This window comes from Copadichromis virginalis, linkage group LG11, assembly GCF_057382275.1.
Source record: "Copadichromis virginalis isolate Kocher_CV1m ecotype Utaka linkage group LG11, C_Virginalis_male_GT1.1, whole genome shotgun sequence".
Taxonomy (NCBI): Eukaryota; Metazoa; Chordata; class Actinopteri; order Cichliformes; family Cichlidae; genus Copadichromis; species Copadichromis virginalis.
The window spans coordinates 39,090,408-39,109,617 of NC_140628.1; the positions used below are offsets into that span (position 1 = coordinate 39,090,408).

The 19,210-nt window shown below is 45.0% G+C and overlaps 2 protein-coding genes and 1 long non-coding RNA gene across 8 annotated transcripts in view; 2 read left to right on the forward strand and 1 right to left on the reverse strand.

The window, feature by feature from the left end:
• Nucleotides 1-14: 14 nt before the first annotated feature.
• On the forward strand, nucleotides 15-12,494 carry dcst1 (DC-STAMP domain containing 1). Of its 2 annotated transcripts, XM_085472446.1 has the most exons (16): nucleotides 15-167; nucleotides 275-400; nucleotides 796-870; nucleotides 952-1,080; nucleotides 2,490-2,629; nucleotides 2,743-2,911; nucleotides 3,126-3,269; nucleotides 3,926-4,047; nucleotides 4,134-4,288; nucleotides 4,362-4,461; nucleotides 4,542-4,637; nucleotides 6,852-6,978; nucleotides 7,536-7,652; nucleotides 8,031-8,173; nucleotides 11,935-12,033; nucleotides 12,295-12,494. In XM_085472446.1, exons 1-16 carry the CDS (start codon nucleotides 137-139, stop codon nucleotides 12,391-12,393), a joined length of 1,872 nt encoding a protein of 623 aa, XP_085328572.1. In that variant the 5' UTR covers nucleotides 15-136; the 3' UTR covers nucleotides 12,394-12,494. The 2 variants fall into 2 exon arrangements, with proteins under 2 accessions (XP_085328572.1, XP_085328573.1); XM_085472447.1 differs by lacking the exons at nucleotides 11,935-12,033; nucleotides 12,295-12,494 and adding an exon at nucleotides 8,442-8,577.
• On the reverse strand, nucleotides 11,426-15,018 carry LOC146699486 (uncharacterized). The gene is made up of 4 exons (XR_014922843.1): nucleotides 14,966-15,018; nucleotides 12,205-12,414; nucleotides 11,757-12,096; nucleotides 11,426-11,541 (listed from the first exon to the last, which is right to left on the reverse strand). It is a non-coding gene; the product is annotated as an uncharacterized LOC146699486 (long non-coding RNA).
• Nucleotides 15,019-15,473: 455 nt separating this feature from the next.
• The window catches only part of adam15 (ADAM metallopeptidase domain 15), a 51,895-nt gene continuing 48,158 nt past the window's right edge, over nucleotides 15,474-19,210 (forward strand). For all 5 annotated transcript variants that reach the window (XM_085472433.1, XM_085472434.1, XM_085472436.1 and 2 more), the window contains exons 1-2: nucleotides 15,474-15,624; nucleotides 17,358-17,449. In XM_085472433.1, the coding sequence (XP_085328559.1) occupies nucleotides 15,474-15,624; nucleotides 17,358-17,449 (243 nt within the window). The remainder of the gene's footprint in view (nucleotides 15,625-17,357; nucleotides 17,450-19,210) is intronic.

The following is a 19,210-nucleotide window of genomic DNA, read 5'->3' on the forward strand; positions in this document are numbered from 1 at the left end:
ACGTTTCCGCGTCACCTGGAAACCAGAGACACATCACGTGACAGGCCGAAGCTAACAGAAGCTCCAACAGTCAAACGACGATACGTTTGTAAGCGGTGTGCGCTTGAACGCAGGTTAGAGGAGCGATTTGTGGTGAATGATGGCTGACACCGGGACACGTCACAGCTGTGAGTTCACCCACAACAACTCAAAACTCAGGTGGTGGAGCTGATCAGCCCTGAGGCTGCCAGCCGACGGTCAAAACCTGTTTCCAGGTGTTTGTGCTTCCTTACAGCGGCGCACAGGTGCGTTCAGACCATCCTGCCTCCAGTTGTCCATCGGTTCCTCTTCAGCCAATCAGAGGAGTTTCCGGTGGCTCGCCCGCTCTTCAGGGCGCTGTATGGAGTAGCGACCGGCACAGGTAACACCTCCAGCGACACACCTGGGCGGTTCATCTCTGAGCTTCGATCCTCACATGTTGGAAACCAGCGCGGGCATCAGAGCGAAAAGACGCCGCAGAGCTGCGCTCATTTTGGGGCCGATCAGCTGTTCGGAGGAAACAGGAGCGCGCACAGAATCAGCCTCTCATTAAATAATTTCATTCATTGTAAAATACTAGCTGATGTTATTATGACTTAGTCACATTGTTGTTGTCTTTATTTTTAATATTGTGTAATTTTATCATTTGTTACTATAAATATAACGAATGCAAAGCTCTTCTTTTACTTTCCAGCTGTTTTTATTATTATTCTGAAAGGTTGTTAGAAAAAAGCCGATGTGATGTTTGACTCCTGTTGTTGTTCGTCTCACCAACAGTCTTGTTCCTGGGCATTGCCCACAACCTCCCGCTGACCTTTGACCTGAAGGTGGCAGTAGGATGTTTGTTTGTTGGTGAGGCGAGGTCGCACACTCACATCTGTTCTTTGAAGCACGTTTGAAACACGTGGAGATCTGACCGAGTGTGTGTTTCAGCTGTGTGTCTCGCAGGCGGACTCCTGTCTTCGTCCTTCAGGTGTTCGGTCCTCCTCGTGTTTCCCAGCATGCTCGGCTCCCGTGGCCGCTCCTACCTGATCCTGCTGGCCCTGTCTGTGCTGTACGCAGGTAAACAGACGCCTGTGCAGAGTGTGCACACGGCTCACAGTGTGGTCAGTGCCGTCATCTTTTTCATGGAGTCGTATCAGAAACATTCTCGTGTCCAGTGAGTCCAAAGTTTCATGAATCTGCAGGAATCGGCACATATTTGGCTTTTTAACTGAAAAAACAAAAATAATGAGCTCAGAAGGAGATGGAGGGAGGATCCACTCCTCTCGTCTGTACCTGTGAAAGCACAGATGTCCAAACTGTCTTCATTCTGCTCCCCTCGCTCGTGTGTTTGGTCAGAATCCCTGAAACCAAATCATTGATGCGTCATTTAGAAAAAAACATAAAACCCACAAATAACTTTTCTACAAGCTCCACTGTTTCATGTCAGCAAAATATTGATCAGCAGGACAGATTTAATAACACTTTATCAGCAAACATTAAACACTGTTAAAAACAAAGTGCAGCAATCAAACCAGCAGAGGTCAGTGCTGTCTGAAGTCACACAGACCTGCTCCCGTGTGACTTTGGGATAGGCTGATATACTGATCAGTGTTAAAGAGTTCAGACGACAGCAACAATCAATGTGTGCGTCGTCCCGAGGGCTCAGGCTGAGGCCGGCTGCACTTCCTTTTGGTTCGTGAAGACGTTTCACTTCAGGCATCTTCAGTTTTAAAAATGTTGTTGAGAGGTGAAATGTTTCATCCTCATGAACCAAAAACCTTCATTTCGACCACTTAGGATGAATGAATACTAAATACATATGAATGAATTAACAGCTACAATGTCAAAGACTACAAAGACCTCTCATGTGATGGAGTGACATAAAAGCGAGTGTTGGAACGTGTTTAAAGCAGCGGTCACCAACCCCCGGGCCTCGGACCGGTACCGGTCCGTGAGTCGTTTGGTACCGGGCCGCGAGAGTTGAGGCTCAGGTGTGAAATGTCTGGTTTTCAGGGTTTTTATCGGTTTTCAGCGTTATTTTGTTATCGTCTTTATCGTTAACTCGGTTTTCCTGGGTCTTTTCACGTCTGTTATGAATAAATCTTCTTTTTTTCGGTACCGGTTTTATTTTGTTGTATTTATCCGCGACACCTTAAAGGCCGGTCTGTGAAAATATCGCGGGCGTAAACCGGTCCGTGGCGCAACAAAGGTTGGAGACCGCTGGTTTAAAGGACGTCACTGATCCTGTGAGCCTGCACAGTAACATTTATGAGTCTGAGTCGTCCAACATTAAAGTGCACTGAGACAGTCAGACATACTGGGTCCAGAGGCCTCACTGGACCCAGTCTGTCTGTGGCTGATTAAATCTTTTACTAAATACATAATACAACATGCAGATACGATTGGTTACCTCAGCGGCTGAATGGGCCTGATTAACATGTCTTCAGGTGAGTTTTGTGTCATGTGATGCTGCGTCCCGTCTGCAGGCCCAGTTTCAAACATCCAGCGTAACGTGGAGGCCGCCGCCGTGTCTGTGAGCTGCAACCTGGACCTGCAGGTCCGTCACAGCAAGCTACTGTGGAGAGAAGCCATCAAGCCATTTTTGATCATCACACAGGAGCTCATGGTGAGAGGAACATGTTTCAAAGCTCCTCTAGTTTAACATAATAATAATTATCACCCTACCTACTGCCATGAACATGAAGCTGAGGGGCCTCAGATCTTTTGCTTCTCTTCCAGGATGATAAAGAAGGTTTTGAGTTGGAGGCTTTAAATGTCAGCAAGAAGTTTCAGGACATCAGAGACGAGATGGTCCTTCAGTACGGATACGACCGATTCGAAACTAAACAAGGCGGCGGTAACAGCACCCAGGAAGAGTTCACCGCCAAGACCCTAAAGCAGTGCGACAGTAAGTCAGAAACACCAGAAACACCAGACGTGAAGTTCAAAGGTTTCAGGCAGGAAACACAATACAGAAGGAAACTGTTGATCATCATCCTCGTGTCACAAATACGAGAAAACAATCGCTTTAAATGTCGTCACTAATGTGATTCAAAATGATTTCACACCTGCTTCACAAACGTCATTTAAAGATGAGAACTCGCGCGTGGTTTGATCCCCAGGTGTGGTGGCTCAGGGCGTGCAGCGGTGCGTCGATTGGTTCGCCAACAGGTGGACGGCGTGTTTGGAGGCGATCCCCGTCCCCGTCATCAACTACATCCTCTGCATTTCAATGAAGTTTCACTTCCTGTGTGACATCATGAAAGGTAAAAGGTTATACGTACCACGGCGTTATGAAATATCCACATCCAGCTGACCCTGCGGTCTCTACTCTTTCCAGTCAGACATTTCTAACTCACAAACATCAGCATCAGAATACATTTAAACTGTCACCAGAAAGTCTTTGCTTTAAAAAATAAAACTGAAATTGGGCTCCGGCGCTTTGGTGTAATACCACTTTGAGCCACAAGGTGACACTGAGTTTAGCATCCAATCACAACACAGCATGACAACACTATTATTGTTAGCTCGGTGCTAGTTTGACATTTGTACAGAATTCACATTAAAGTAATATTTAGCGACTTGTTCTGGGAGCTCGAAGAGTAAAAACGAGCAGTTATATTTTTAAATATTAAAAAAACGACTACACTAAACCTTTCTGGTAAATGCTGCCATCTTGTGGTGGAAGTTTTTATTAAATTTAGCTCAAGGTTTTGCAAAAAGCACCTTTAAATTTGAAGGTGTGCAAACATTAGCTTCAGTGTTCTGAGCAGTATATCGTACTCAAGTGTCCTCAAACGTAAACGGCAGATTATTTTTGAGTTATTATTTCAGGGTTGATAGTCTTGGTGTTTTGGTGACTCTTCTGTGGTGCTGAAAAGGCAGCTGCTGTGATCTTTAGTTCTTCTCCTCCTCCCATCAGTCATGACTCCGTGGTGCAGGGACAACATTCCCGTGGAGGGAAACTTTGGTCAACTCTTCGACCGGCTGAATGTTTCGGTTGACCTGCTGTCCAGAGAGTTCAGCGCCGAGCTCACCGTAGAGGTCAGACCTGCACCGCCGGTCCTCCAGCACCACCCACAGGACGAACCCAGAGTCGGCTGAAATGTAACCTGCGTGTCGTCTCGCAGGAGGAGGAGCAGCCGGCGCTGAGCGAAGCTCTGCTGGACCAACAGTTCACCAACGCTGTCAAAACATCCTTCCAGAAACTGACATCAACGACGGGACGGGTGCTGAACATCCTGCAGATGCTCCTCTCCTTAACCTTCATCACCTTCTTCACCCAGTAAGAGTCTCACCTTCACCTTCATCCCGTTAAGATTCACACCTTTATCTCCATCTTCTTTTCTCCTCTGCAGGGCGTTTGGGTACCTCTGGCAGTACAACAGGGACATTTGTTTCGACAACGTCTACATCACCACCTACTTCAGACAGATCGATGCCCGCAGACGGAAAGCGGTATCATTCTCATCCTCATCATCCTCACTTCAGTACAGTCCACGGTCTGACCGTCCTGTCCTCTCCTGTGCTGCGTTTAGGGGAAGCGCTGCCTGCTGCCTCTGAGGAAATCTGAGAAAAACAAGCTGATCAACCCCTGCAGTCTGAAAATTTACCCCGAAGAGGTCAAACAAGTGGTGCGTTCAAGAGCAGTAACTCTGGCAGTATTTATGTAGTGTTTCACAAAGTGCTTCACAGGAAATAATCCACTGTAATAGCAGCAGTGACGCGACTCCTCAGTTCTTTGCACTCACCTAAAAATCTGCAGATTTGTTAAAGGATCATTACCCTAAATACCACTTTTCCATCTTTTTAAGTTTAAGTTATTTTTATAAATAACGTGTTTAGACATGGTCCAATCAGAGTGCAGCACTCTCACAAACAGGTATGCAGCAATAGCAGATTTCTGTGCCGTTATAAATTCAAGGTGCAATTTCAGGACACAGTCTGTGTTCAGCCAAATACACCCAGAAAAAGGTGTAATACACATTTTACTGTTTTTATAGCTGATGATCACAGTTTAGTTTAATAAAGATAAAAAAGTATTTGAGGTTGTGACTTTGAACCTTGTCCCCGTGCCGGGCAGGTTTTTCATTTACAGTGGGATGCAAAAGTTTGGGCGGCCTTGTTCATAGTCATTATTTTCCTGTATAAATCGTTAAATATAAGCGTCAGTTAAATGTATCATATAGGAGACACACACAGTGATGTTTGAGAAGTGAAATGAAGTTTATTGGATTTACAGAAAGTGTGCAAGAATTGTTTAAACAAAATCAGGCGGATGAATAAATTTGGGCTCCACAAAAAAAAGAGATGAAATTAATATTTAGCAGATCTGCCTTTTGCAGAAATTCCAGCCTCTAAACGCTTCCTGTAGGCTCCAATGAGAGTCTGGATTGTGGTTGAAGGTATTTTGGACTGTTCCTCTACAAAACATCTGTAGGTCATTCAGGTTTGATGACTTCCGAGCATCAACAGCGCTCTTTAACTCACACCACAGGTTTCAATAATATTCAGGTCTGGGCTGAGATGAACGTTGTACTTGTTCCTCTGCATGAATGCTTCAGTGGATTTTGAGCGTTGTCTTGTTGAAAGATCCAGCCCCGGCGCAGCTTCAGCTTTGTCTCTGATTCCTGGACATTGGTCTCCAGAATCTGCTGATACTGAGTGGAATCCATGTGTCCCTGAACTTTGACAGGATTCCCAGTCCCTGCACTGGTCACACAGCCCCACAGCGTGATGGAACCAGCACCATATTTTACTGTAGGCAGCAGGTGTTTTTCTTGGACTGCTGTGTTCTGTTTCCTCCATGCATAACGCCCCTTGTTATGCCCAAATAACTCAGTTGTAGTTTCATCAGTCCACAGCAGCTTATTCCAGAATGAAGCTGGTTTGTCCAAATGTGCTTCAGCAAACCTCAAGCGTCTCTGTTTGTGCTGTGGGCGGAGCAAAGGCTTCCTCTGCATCACTCTCACATGCAGCATCTCCTTGTGTAAAGTGCGCCGAATGGTTGAACGATGCACAGCGACTCCATCTGCTGCAACATGATGTTGCAGGTCTTTGGTGCTGGTCTGTGGGTCGACTCTGACTGTTCTCACCGTCGCTTCTGTCTCTCCGAGATGTTTCTTGGTCTGCCACTTCCAGCCTTAACTTGAACTGAGCCTGTGGTCCATTGTCTCAATCTGTTCCTAACTGTGGAGACAGACGGCTTAACTCTCTGAGACAGCTTTCTGTGTCCTTCCCACCATGATGCTGAACAGTCTTTGTCTTCAGGTCATCTGACAGTTGTTCTGAGACCCCCATGTTGCTACACTTCAGAGAAAATTAAAAGAGGAGGGAAACTTACAATTGACCCCCTTAAATACTGTTTCTCATTATTGGATTCACCTGTGCATGTAGGTCAGGGGTCACTGAGCTTACCGAGCCAATTTGAGTTCCAGCAATTAGTTCTGAAGGTTTTGGAATCAATAAAATGACAACAGATTTATGCACCTGCCTGATTTTGTTTAAACAATTCTTGCACACTTTAAATCCAATAAACTTCATTTCACTTCTCAAACATCACTGTGTGCGTCTCCTATATGATATGTTTAACTGACAGTTTTTATTGTACCAACCAACGATTTATACAGGAAAATAATGACTATGAACAAGGTGGCCCAAACTTTTGCATCCCACTGTAGCTGCAGAATTTCCAGTCTTACTGCTGCTTTGCACCACTTCCTGTTTCAACCCCTCATTAACCCCACCTTTCACTCCCCACCTGTCTGTGTGTAGCAGAGCTCAGAGCCAAGACAGCAGACTAAAGTTAGTGTGTGTGTGTGTGTGTGTGTGTGTGTGTGTGTTGGCAGATGTCAGGTGTGTTTCAGGTGCTGACGGTCTTCCTGCTGTCCGTTGTCCTGCTGACTGTCGACTTCTCGCTGTCCCACGTGCTGGACATCATCAGTAGACACACCCTCACCCATTTCAACATCACCAGTAAACACACGCACACACACACACACACACGCGCGCGCACACACACACACACACACACACACACACACACACACACACACACACACACACCACTCTCCAGTCTTAAATCCCACACACGGGTCAGCTGTGTGCAGGAGCTGTTTGGAGCTGCTGGGGGTCATTTCGATGTCCTGCTGAAGGACCAGCAGGATGACTGGAGTGAAAGAGGTTTAAAACCTGTATTAAGTAACACTTCATATAAGTGGAGCTGATATCAACACTTGTGTTTGAAACTTTGTGAAACACACAAACTGGACAGGATATATTCTGTTTTCGCTGCGCGTCAGGTTGGCGATCTGTCCGAGGTGCACCCCGCCTCTCGTCCCGTGGTAGCTCCAGCTCCCCCGCGACCCATAAATAATAAATATTTTATTTAACCTTTATTTATACAGGTAGTCCCATAATAAATGTTACTCTGCTCTTATCTCATGTGTTTAGGATTATCTTACAGAAATGCTGCAGATTGAACTCGCTGACTGCAGGGAGTTTCACTTTGTGACTCCGCCCCTTCTCTGCAGGTAGTCACCAGGTGGACATCAGAGTGGAAGGGGACACCATGATGGCCCGCCTCCTGAGGACGACAATTTCAGCCTTCAACAGCTCGTCCACCCTCAATATCCAAAGTGATAACCAGGGTGGGTCATAGGTCAAAGGTCACACAGGATTTGTTTAGCATATATTCAAATTCACCAGATCATTAAACAACCAGAGAATCAGGCCTAAAAGATGACCACCAGAGGGCAGTACACAGTACTGTTACACATGCATCGTCCTGACAGCACATTTTAATGACTCCGATTTTCATGTTGATGAACACAGGCGCTAATTAAATCAGACTGATTTTACTATGTGTCCATGTGTGTCAGTTACATCTCTGACACGGGAGTAAATGTCCACGTTTGCTTTGTTGGATGCTGAAAGTTTCAGTCTCGACTGCCGAACTTTTGCTGACAGCGCAGTTTGTCTCAAACTACACACAAAAGTGTCCCACACCTCTTCCTCTCCCCCCTCAGAGTGCATGTCCCCCCCCTCCACCCTCTCTGCTGAGGTCTATGTGAGATGTGTGTGTTGTGTCCTGCTGGTGGCGCTGTTCAGCTGCCTTCAGATTTACACCAACCGGCTCCGGCATGTCATTGCTGCCTTCTACAACCCCAAGGTGAGCGCACACACACACACACACGCATGCACGCACACACATGCACGCACACGCACGCACACACACATGCACGCACACACACTTTTGCCTGTGGAATAAAATAAAGTAAAACATCGTCTGCAAGCAAACATATGATTGTATGACACTAACATGCTAATTTTTCATAATCCAAATTAATGTTGGCACAGTAACACAGTAGTGCTTGAGTAAACAGGTGGCTCTGCGATGTTGCAGTTTACACGCTCACCTAACATCTAACATGAAACAGGATCGAGACCAGAAGTAGCTGTAATATCTCCTGAGGACATCCAGCACCAAAACCTGGGAATCAAATATGTGGAGCCAACAGAATGGAGAACAAAACAACCCATAGTTATGTATTAAAATTGTACTTTGAGACATCATCATGCAGGGTTTCTGGGTAATTCCTCTCTGGCCTGTCCACATACATTTGGCTGTAAAGTGCTGTGTGCCCTCCTCCCCCCTCCTTTCCTGCCACATGAATATATAAAGAAGCTCCTTCATGTGTGAGAACAAATCAAATGTGTCAACTCGACTTAAGTTGGTGTTAAATCCAGATAAATCCAAGTTCATGTTATTCTCGAATGGCAAAGAGTCGCTAGCTACGTCTCCTAAGATTAAAACAATTCAAGGAACTGAAATTTAAATGGTCTCATGTATCAAGGGATCATTATAGATCAGAATTAGTCATTTAAGACTCACATTCAAAGGCTTGTGTCGAAGTTAAAACTAAAACTAGGTTACTTTTTTAGAAATCCCTCCTGTTTCTCCCTCCAAGTGAGAAAACGCTTGATTCATGCAACTTTTTTACCTTTATTGGATTATGGTGACCTGCTTTTTATGAATGCACCTGCCCACCGCCTACGAGCTTGGAAACTGTGTACCATTGTGCTTCATGTTTTATTACTGGCTATGGAAATCCACCTTTTGCATATTCAGACTCTCCCACTGGTTGATCTTTATCTATAAATCTCTGCTTGGGCTGGTTCCCTCTTATCTGTGTGTTTATATGTGTAAAAACCACAACCAATACAGCCTGCGTTCTCACAATATCATACAAATGATTGTCCCAACAATCAGAACAGAATTGGAGAAAAAGGCTTTTAAACACGCCGCCCCTGCTTCCTGGAATCATCTGCAGGAGGAACTGAAATGATCAGAGCTGGTTCCCTCGGGGAGTTTAAGTCCGTCTTAAAGGAGAATAACTCTTTTACTCAGTGTGATGGTTTTTAATGTCGCTCTTAATTCGATCTGTTATTGTATATTTTTCACATGTTCGTACAGGATGTTGTATTTGTTTTAAATGTTATACACTTGTGTGGTACGTGTATCTTTACTTTTGTTGCCATGATGCCAGGTGTCTCTTGGAAATGAGATTTTTAATCTCAAAGAGATTTTTTACCAGGATAAATAAAGGACTGAAAATACAGAGACATTAGTCAAGTCAACTTTATTTGTCAATTCTGCCACATGTACAGGACATACACAGAATAGAAATTGCGTTACTCTCAAACCCTAGTGATTAGAAAAATGCAAATAAAATAATTAAAAAGTAAAAATTTAAATAAATTTAAATAAATACAATACAATTTTACGTATAACAAAAAAAAGCTATGCAATATACAATATACAATATTCAAGTAAGAAGGCATAGTGGTGCAAAATAGGCAAATAGTGCAAATGGGGATTTAGTAGTGTACGGTAAGAGATAGTGTAACAACAAAGGCTTATGAGGTCCAATGCTTAAGCAGTCCAATGCTCCACAAAGTGACTGGAGCAGGCCAGTGAGTGCGTCAGAGAGTGAGTGTGTGTGTGTGTGTGTGTGACAGAGTTCAGTGAGACCGTGGTGGAGAAGAGGGGAGAGGGGGGCAGAATCGGGAGGGAGTTTAGCTTCCTGACAGCCTGATGGATGAAGCTGTCCTTCAGTCTGCTGGTCCTGGCCTGGAGACTCCGCAGTCTCCTCCCCGACGGCAGCAGCTTGAAGAAGCTTTGCATTGGGTGCGTGGGATCAGCCGCTATGCAAAGGGCTTTTTTTAGTGAGACGGGTGCTGTAAATGTCCTGGAGGGAGGGGAGAGAGACACCAATGATCCTCTCTGCAGCTCTCACTATGCGTTGGAGGGTTCTATGACAGGACGCATTGCAGGCTCCAAACCACACAGTGATGCAGCTCGACAGGGTGCCTCTGTAGAAAGTGTGCATGATGGGGGCTGGAGCTCCTGCTCTTCTTAGTTTGCGGAGAAAGAAGAGACGCTGCTGTGATTTCTTGGCCAGTGCTGTGGTGTTGTACGTCCAGGAGAGATCCTCTGTGATGTGCACACCCAAGAACTTGGTGCTGCTCACTCTCTCCACAGACGCTCCGTCAATGGTCAGAGGAGCATGTTGGGTGTGCATTCTCCTGAAGTCCACAACAATCTCCTTCGTCTTCTCCACATTCAGAGAGAGATTGTTGTCAGCACACCACGTGGCCAGGCGTCTCACCTCACTTCTGTAGTCGGTCTCATCCCTGTTGCTAATGAGACCCACCACCGTTGTGTCGTCCGCAAACTTGATGAAGAGGTTAAATGAGAACAAAACTGATGTTGCATCTCTGATTTGTGTAAAATTTGTTGAAGTTTGTGTGGCGTTAACATTTCGAGTTCTCTGTGTTTCGGTGATCGTTCAGCTCAGACTTCAGTGAATATCAAAGCGTTTCCTTCGTGTGTGTGTGTGTGTGTGTGTGTGTGTGTGTGTCCATTTCCTCATGGCGGTGTTTGTTGTGTTTGGTCACGACTGATCACAAACAGACAAACAGAGATTCGGATGGAGCGCGTGCAGCGGCCGGGTCGCTGTGCTGTCTGTAGCGACAATAGCAGTATTTGTTGTGTTTATTAGTAAACAAAGAAACATGAAACGAGTGTTTGTCTTGGTTTGAGCGCACGCCGTGATGTCACTTCCTCTCCTGAACTGATGAAGAAGTAAACCGCTCAAACTCATTAGCACGCACGCTCTGTTTAAACCCTGGGAGATGCTGTAAATCTGATCTGAGAGCAGATTAGTGTAAGAGCATTACAGCTGAGCTGACTGTGGCCGAGAGACATTCAGAGCGAGAGAGCGAGCGAGGCTGCGAATGAATGAGCTTCAGGTGCACACGTGGTCTGCACATTCACACTCAGCACTTTGCAGTCCAGCATCAGCTGCTGCTGCTGACGCGTTCACACGGAGGATCAGAGAGTACTCGGATACAGCCGTGATCGAGACGTTCCTTTATCCTCAAACTTTATTTAAATCTGCTCCATTCAGGCCGTTTCCTCAGGAAGCTTCCAGTCCTGCAGCTCTGGTTCTGACCTCCAACCTGTGCCGACAGCAGCTGTAACAGGAGAACAGCTTTGTGTTATATTTCTGCACATTTTTACAGAAGTGTAAACACGTGAACATTGTATACAGATGAGATCAGGTGACAGTCATTTTAATGCAACACTGGCAAGAAAACATCGCTTTAAACTAAATCAGTGACATAATAATATTGTGTGTTGTTGCACAGACAGAGAATATATCATGTTTCTGCTGCAGAGCGTCACTCACCTGGGCACACAGTCAGCACCAGGTGATGAAGAGCAGGCCGGTCCCAGTTAAGCTTCTCTCAGCTTTGATCCAAGCGACTGAATCGCGTTTTAGATTTCAGGTCTTCAGACAGAAATGTGAAGCATATAAAGACTTTCCATGCATGTAAAACAAAACGTCGTCTCTGTCTGTGTGTCAGAGGGAGAAGACGAGGATCTTGTTCCTTTACAACCTGCACATTCACGGCCGGATTTCCAGCAGCAGCAGGAAACGCATCATCAGCCGTGGACAGAGGACGGTGAGTGGCTTCCTGCCTGTAGAACCACGTTTCACGGAAGTCTGCTCTCAGAGGTGTTTTTCACTGGGACATAAAACATCAGTCAAATCTGATTCGACACATTGCTTAAACTTTACCGATTTTTGACTCAACATAAAGTTTTAAAAATGTTTTCTTGTCCTGGAGTTTCACCTCTGCAGCTGCAAAGTTCTCACACAGACTGCAGTTCTGGATTCTTTGTGCTACGTCTCCGTGTGTTCACGTCTCCTCTGCTGCCTTCAGGTGTTCCAGCGCCTGCTCAGGTGGGGGCACCGCCTTTGCTGGCATCATCACGGAGAGGAAGCATCCAGCTCCGAGAAGACGCACTACGCCAGCGGTTAGAGGAGAGAGAGGAAGCTCCACCTGGATGAAGAAGAAGTCGTCCAGTTTTTCGTGGCAGACTCGAGCTTCAGGCAATAAAAACACATTCAGTTCAAACTGGACTGAAGCTCGTTTTATGTTTTAGTGTGAGAGTGAGAGTGGATTTGACTCTGTGAGAGGTTTCTCTGAGCTGCATTTATTGCAAGCTTTATTTTTCTGAATCAGCCTGAATAGCTGCATCCTGCTACCGTGGTAACCCACTGCTGAATGTATCCGTCTCCCATTAAACCCTGTGAAACCATCAGTGTGGTCAAACTGAGCCGACGGAACAATCAGTCATTAACTAAACTGTACAGTCAGTACATTTGATATACAGCACTGTGTGTGATCACATGATCCGATTACTCGCCGTATGTACAGAGGAGTTATGTAAGCAGCTGATCCTCTGCAGCGGCAGCAGCACGTGCCGCGTTCGCTCAGATTCAATCTGACTCTGGATCAGTTTACAGCGGTGCACCTCTGAGGCGCTCCCTGAACTGTTTCTGACCCCAGTGACTCATAATCCTCCCGAACACACTAATTATTCAGCTCCATGTGGACCACAGGAACACCAGTAACACTGCTTTTAAACTCACATTAGTCCTTCAAACAGACATGGCTGTCATGTTCTCTTTTTCATGAAGCAGATTAGAAAAGAAAATAAGAAAGAGATAGCATCTTTCCTCTCTCCTCTGGCTGCAGCAAGTAAAACAAAAAAAGTCATTTCAGTTACCTGAAAGAGTAAACTAGACAAACGCAAACATGTCTGTGAGCTTAAGAGTCTTTGGTTTTTTGTTCTGGTGTCTGTAGGTAGCATCAACCTGCCAAGAACTGCAGATGAAACCAGTCTTCTCCTGTAGTTTAAACAGAGAGCAGACTCTCAGCCACCTCCTCTGACTCCTACGGGGTAATGCTCATGTTTGCATTAAACGATAAAGCACCTCGAGGCATCTGTTGTTGCTCCTCAGGTCAGCCAACATGCCCCAGGCATGTAGGAGACATCCAGGAGGTATGCTACAAGATGCTGAACCACACCAACAGGCTCAACACCACCACAGCCTTCTATGAAGCTCCTTCGGTTGGAGGGATGCTTAAAACAAAACAAAAGAATTAAAATTAAAGCAAAATAAATCTCTGTGATTTTGTGAAAGCTCCAACATATTTCCACACTGTTGGAGGACTCTAATATGTTTGCATGTCTTTGCTTGAATGGTTAATAACACAGCCTGGTTCAACCTGTGGACGTCACATCAAACAGGTGACAGGAAGTGTTCAAATCCACTGAAGAGTTATCATCTGTGTGTGTTGGTGTGTCTTTATTTTATTTTTTAACTTTTTATGCATTTTTGGGAGGTTTATTTTTCACCGTCTTACTTTACTGCCTGCCTTCGTTCCCACCAGAGATGGGCAGTAACGCGTGTAACACCTTACTGTAATCTGATTACTTTTTTCAAGTAACGAGTAAAGTAATGGATTACTATTGCAAAAACGGTAATTAGATTACCGTTACTTTCCCGTAGGAACGCTGCGTTACTGCGTTACTAAAACCGTGATTTTTTTGCGAGAATGTCTCATGACAGTGACGTAAGCGAGTGCGCCGTTCGTGACAACAGCTGTGTGCAGATCAACAGTGGATCATATATCGAGTGCAGAGAGAGTATGAGCGTGCAGCGTTTAAAGCGTGGAAGTACTGACCTTACTTTGAGTTTGATTCCATAAAAAGTGACACAAACATTAGTGTCCGCTGTGCGTGGGAAGAAAACTTCTTTTTACAGCGAAAAAACCCCTAAACTTCCAACAAGCACCGAGTAGCTACGACGTAATGGGAAACTCACAGAGAAACTCACGGATTCTTCCACTGACCGCGGCACACCTGCACCAGGGTAAACCTCCGCCTGCCCCACTCCTGCTTTACAGGTGAAAATAGAGCAACAGGACCGCTGAGTCTTTGACTTTATTTATTTTCTGCTGTGTTTTACTTGCATCTATTTGAAAGACTGAGTGTAAAAATGTAGAATTGGGCTGAAAGATCTATCACTTTATAAACTATTCAGGTTGTAAATCGTGTTTTTAAAAATTAACTAAGTAACTAAGTGATTAATTACTTTTGAAAATAAGTAATCAGTAAAGTAACGGGATTACTTTTTTGGGGAAGTATTTTATTATTTATTTTATTTTATCTTGCTCATTAAATAATTTCCCCCAGGGATCAATAAAGTATTCTGATTCTGATTCTGATTCTGAAAAAGGTAAAAAAAAAATTAAAAATAATTTTCATTATTTCAATTATTTAATCTGAATCTGTTTATTTAAAAAAAGGCAATAAATAAAAGTACAAACCCAGCACTTTTCCAGTTAATGCTAAATCATTTTCTCTCCAATTTTGGCACAAAAATGCAGGAAACAAAAGAATATTGTGAATTTAATAAATTTGAATGTTAAGCATTTGATAAGAAATACTACAATTTCCTCATCAAAAGCTAAATCGTTTATAAAACAGCTAGCATTTTCTAGTAATTATAATAATAATCTTTAAAATAGCTGCAACACGTACATAAAGGTTTACGCTGTTTTACTTTGAAGGGTCTCTCGCTCTTCCTGTCTCCTCGGCCAGCCTGCTGACGTCACCGTCGGTCCCAGTATAAACACGGACGGTCCGGAGCGCTATGTTAATGAGCAGCTTCAGGCCTCCAAACACGGATGAACCCAGCTGTCCGGAAACAAACGCCCTGAGCCGGAGGAGCTGGCGGGGTCCTCCCGGGACTGGCGCTCAGTCTGGGACTGTATGACACGTTTGGCTGGAGCTGCGCAGATAACGGTCCGAGCCAGAGCCGTGATTTCCCGCTACTTTACCGACAGTAACGGACACTCCCCCGCCCGGGGTTCGGGACAGCACACGCCGCTTTGTGTGGGTGTTACATGGAAAAGAAGCGCCATGGAGTTTCAGCGGAGCCTCTCCCAGAGCTCGGACACGGTGAGGTAACGGGAGCGGGACGGGGTTGCCTCACACACACACATCAGACAGCAGCAACCTGTTGCTGGTTGCCGGTGACGCAGAGAGGATGAGCGGGACTACCGGGCTGTTGCTGCTACTGCTCAGCGGCCGTGCTGCGTTCATCGTCTGCCGGTCCCTGAACGCACCCCAGGATGTGGGGAGTCTGCCTCGGGACGGACAGACGGACGGTACCGACAGTCTGACAGCCACGGTGACAGGTAACGATAACCGACTGATGGGGCCGACCGTCATTCAGGAATACACCCGGAGCTTAAAAAGTAACCATGTAATTCATCCAAAAATCACTGAATCTGGTCTTCTCAACCTATTTTTATTGAAAATAAAACAAAAAAATAAAGGAGCCTCTTTACATTTAATTAGAAATGTGTAAACAATAATCAGAGAAAGAATCATAAAGCTGAACATACTGTATCTCTACTTAAATTAACTTGGTAATATGAAAATTTTCAAATTATAATGAACATGTCCAAAACCCAAGAAGTCTGGGTAAAAAGAAAAATCACTGGGATTAAAATAAAAACATTAATTTAATTTTCAAAAATATTTTTACATTTTATTTATTTATGTATGAAGTAGTTACTTAATCAAAGAACAGGAAACAATGAATGTAGCTGTGATAAGTAATATAATATAACTATACGGAGACTAGTCCTGGTTATGTGCAAAGTCGTCCTCCAAAATGTCAATTTTTACATCAGGAAAAACCAAAATTAGAGGTTTAAAAAATAATTAAATAAAAGAGAACAAATGTGCTCTACAGACAGAAAATGTAGGAGAAATATTTCATTAAAAACATTTAATCAAGGATTGTTTCAGTTTTCAGCCTGTTCGTGTGTATTATTGTGTTTATAAATATGTTTCTGTGGGGACCAGTGTGAGTTTTTAACCTGGTTAGTGAGGTCCTCGTGGGGAGTGAGGTCCTCGTGGGCAGTGAGGTGATGGTGGTGGTGCCAGTTGTCCGCAGCTGGATTAACCCTTTGTCTGGATTAAACTGATGACCATTTGGATCGATCTAGGATTTCTTGGTGTTGTTGCCATTGTTGCCATAACAACACATCCTGAAGGCGGACCTACTTGGAAGCACTTTTGTTGAGTTTTGGAAGATTGCGTGACAGACTCAAACCTGTGACCACGCCACTATGGCAGCCGAGGAAAGGCTGCTATGTGGCTTCTAACGTTGAATAATTCTGTCTGACTTTATTTTGTCACATAGTTTTATAATTCTGTAAATTACAATAAAAGAATTTAAGTTTCGTTTCTTCGTTTCACACCATAAAGAAAATGGGAAGATTACTTACACATTAAACTCCAGATGTTCCAGAATCACGTCCATCACGATTATGTACGCGCCTACAATTAAGATTGTTTAATTAAGCATCACCCAATAGTGTCCCTGCTCGTATAAGGTGGAGACATTTGTGCTGAAGAATGGCAAAAACTCACAATCACTCTTATCTGTGATCACTGTGGATCTGCTACTTTTCACAAGTCTGGGCTAACTTTAAAAAAAGAAAGTAACTGATTATATAATTACATAAATTTAAAGTTAAAAATAAATGTGAAAAATAGTTGCATCCTCATGACATCACAGAGAACAGTGATGCTAATGAGGGCGCTTTCAAAGATGGCAATACAAACGGGTGTAACCTTTGACCCCTTTCTAATTTAATACTTGGCATGTTGCCGTGGTAGCTAATCGGACTGCCTCTCTGTAACCTGCTGTAGCGTGAACACGACAGAGCGTCCAGACGGCGGACGGCCTCTGATTGGCTGTCAGACAGCACACACTTGGTTCTCAGATCAATTGTTAATAATTAGCAAGTATAAAACTGCCATAGAAACAACATGATCGTGTAGCCTCTGTGTGGAACCCCGTGTTCCCAGTACTCCCAGTAGCTTGCTGGAGTTCACCGTCTGTCTTTGTTCTCAGGTGTGGACAGACGCCAACGCCCACTGCTGGCAAAAACTCGCCCATTCGTTCTGGTGGACGGGCGGAGACGGAGCCTCGAGGAAGCTTTCCGGGTAGGATGAAAATGTCATTTCGAGGTGGTGCTGCTGTTTGGGTGGAGTATCTGTGTTGGTGCAGTGGTCCTGAGCTCAGTCTGGTTTCCAGCTGGAACTGGATATTCGGGATGGGTGGGAAACACATTCAAACACACACTTCCCTTCCCTATTTGAGAAAACAAAGCTGATTTAACCCGCCCATCTGTTATCGCGGTTACCTGATGCGAGTATTTTGGGCACGACATGAAGGGCGTGAAGCTCTGCCTCCACAAACTGCATGTACGGCAGCGTTATGAGGACGGAGACAGCTGAAAACACAAGAGGAGGAGATTTTAAATCATGTTTTTCACTTTTTCAATATTCACCAGTCCTCATTTGTAATATTTTTTCTCTTGTCAAACATCAAATCATGAAGTCTTTGTGTTGCCCGGCACTAGATTATCTCCAGCAGACGTGGCCGGGCTGTGGGGGTGGAAGTGTCAGCACAGATTGTGTGTTTCCACACTGACGTTACTTGGACAGGTTACAGGGTCTTTCCTGCACACAGAAATCATCTGCACAAACACAACATGTTGTTCTTCAGGTGATGATACAACACAAATGAGATCCTTCAGCTAGGCTAATGCTGCCTGATTGCCTTTCTCTGTGCGTGGACTTACATGTGCAGTCCTCCCACAGAGATCCACTCTGAGCCAGAAAAATGATATTTGCACGTTTTTGAATGTTACTGTCCTTCTGAGAGGCCGATGCTGTCCACAGTCAGTTCCCACAGAGACAATCTTAGGTGAGCATTGTCCAACTCCACCATCGTGGACTTCAGCCAGCGACCGTAGACCTTCCTGCTAATCGTAGGTTCAGACCAGAATCTGCACTAAGCTCACTGAGACTGAAGTCCACTGTGGAGTGCATCAGCAGGCCACGAGACTCCTCTGAGAAACAGCTGATTGCAGTAATCATTGAAGACTCTGGAGAAGTCTCCATTTATGGAGGACACGCTACATATTAGCCAGGCTTTGACTGCGTCTTCATCCAGCGAGTGTGGGAGCAGTGAGCAAAGTCGTGACTCTTGCTTGGACTGTGTCTGTGTTCGATGGATACACTGACGCGCTGCACACGCGTCTGAGATGCTGTTGGATGATTCACGTTAGCTAACAGTCGCAGGTGTTTGTGAGGAGGCTGTTTCTTTGTGGTGTAGTTTGTAAAGAAGGTATCGTTTACAGTGACGGTGAGAAAAGCGTGTGTAGCTTTATTGATAATGCTGGATAAAGTTCGTTTGACCTGAACGGAAACCCTCAAACTTGAGCGCTCCACAAAGACTGACGGCAGAGCTGCGGAGTTTATTCTGCAGACGAGCAGCAGGAATCGGCGGCTTTACCTTCTCTGTCTCAGTTTCAGTCCAACTTCTGAGACGTTGTGACTGTTTGAGAGAGGAAGGAAGCCGCAGCGTTGATGGTTTTCACCAGAAGCTTCCTGTAGGCACGCTGAGACCTGACTGCAGGAGGGAAGAAGGGGAAGTTGGGGAAAGAGCGTTGTTAGAGGATGGACACTTCCTGCGCTGCTGAGAGAAGCTCTGAAATCATTTCCTGTAGAAACCCCCACCCATCCCAACCCCACCCAACCAGGAGCGAACGTGGAGTTTAGGAAGAGAGAGTAGGAGAGCGGGGCTGAAGGACCCCAGACCATCAGCTCTGACCAGCAAAACCATCACCGGTGGTGCTCTGCCCATAGCTCCCCATGGCAACAGTCTTAAGTTGCTTCGTGCTGCAAGCTGACGACCTT

What these genes read in the sequence shown, in the direction of transcription:
- dcst1 (XM_085472446.1), top strand. Translation starts at nt 137, where the DNA reads ATGATGGCTGACACCGGGACACGTCACAGCT. An exon ending in TCATCACACAGGAGCTCATG is followed by an intron (nt 2,630 to 2,742) that starts GTGAGAGGAACA and finishes CTTCTCTTCCAG; the next exon opens with GATGATAAAGAAGGTTTTGA. An exon ending in CACCCATTTCAACATCACCA is followed by an intron (nt 6,979 to 7,535) that starts GTAAACACACGC and finishes CCTTCTCTGCAG; the next exon opens with GTAGTCACCAGGTGGACATC.